At 43.1% G+C, this 1,324-nt stretch overlaps 1 protein-coding gene across 1 annotated transcript; it reads left to right on the top strand.

The window, feature by feature from the left end:
• Window positions 1-88: 88 nt before the first annotated feature.
• Window positions 89-451, top strand: Pmar_PMAR000305 (hypothetical protein; the record flags this gene model as incomplete). The annotated part of the gene is made up of 3 exons (XM_002768447.1): window positions 89-193; window positions 249-343; window positions 388-451. 3 exons carry the CDS (start codon window positions 89-91, stop codon window positions 449-451), a joined length of 264 nt encoding a protein of 87 aa, XP_002768493.1.
• Window positions 452-1,324: the final 873 nt, after the last annotated feature.

Here is a 1,324-nt window from a genome sequence, read left to right on the forward strand (position 1 = left end):
GGTGATGATGGTGATGGAGGTAATCATTGTGAGCAGGTGTGTTGGTAAACTGAATGATTGCCGTACCAAGGCAGCTGTATTCAACTTCATGCGAGATACCCTTAGAGGGGTTGAAGAGAAGTTGGACCAGGATGAGTGTACTAAGCTTATAAAGGAGTTACAAGCATTGGTTACATCAAAGAAGCAAGAGAAGGTAGTCACTCAGGCTACGGTGACGACATCCTATAGTAGTGTATTATGGTGTATAGGCTGAGAAGGATAGGAACCGTAAGAAACAGGCTACTGACGTATCACAGATGAAGAAGGGTGCCAAGGTTGATTATCAGGCCGAGATCGACATGATGTAATAATAATGATAATACCCATTGAATACAGTACACAAGTTAGGTATGGGGATGGTGGCTATGGTGAGTATGATGATGAGTATGACGACTACGCTGACTTCATGTAAATGCCTTGATATACACCTGTTGTATCTCTTTACATTCCTCTACTCGTTATTATTACTGACCATTCCCTCACGGGCCTTGTAGCAGTATCATCATCATCATCCTAATAATAGTCCTACTTGATGTTCCCGCCACCTACTGCTACTCCATAATAACCATAGTACCCTTTTCATCCACATAATCAGATATTAGTGTTATAGTCGTCATTAATGCTGATCCATCTATACTTGAACCAACTTCTCCCCCACCAAATACGGATACGATAGGCGATCGGAAGTCCTGATTACAGGTGAGGTCCTCTTACCCCGTTATCATCATCATTCTTCTTGCTGTAGTATGAACAGTGGTTGGTCAGGTAGTAGTAGTGCTACTATTGTCCTACATATGTGTGGATAACTATCAGGTGTGTGGCCTGCTAGATGTGTAAGCTTGAATTGTCATTTACTGCCATCATGACACAGTGTTTAGCCCTTGTTCCCATCCTCTCATTGTGGCTTGTATTATCCCTCTTATTATTGCCTTCTCTATTGATGCCATCCTCTTCTACACTATGGCTCCACCACCATCCATTAGCAACATGTATCACTCAGCATTGGACACCATACCTAGAGTAGCTGCTATGGCAAGGCATCATTGGAAGGCCTCTATAGGGGTTTTTACTATCATCCTCATTGGATCAGCATCTATCACTGGGCGATGGCTGCGGGCACGGGGTAGTCGGAAGCGGCTTGTATCCATGATAAGAACTCTACCTAAAGTAGACCTACACTGTCATCTACATGGTTGCATTAGAAGGTCTACATTATTGGAGATGATTATGACTAAGGGCGCTGATACATCAATAGCTGTTACTGCTCCCTCAAAGAGCATAACAT

The sequence above is a fragment of the Perkinsus marinus genome (assembly GCF_000006405.1).
Source record: "Perkinsus marinus ATCC 50983 genomic scaffold scf_1104296968162, whole genome shotgun sequence".
Taxonomy (NCBI): domain Eukaryota; phylum Perkinsozoa; order Perkinsida; family Perkinsidae; genus Perkinsus; species Perkinsus marinus.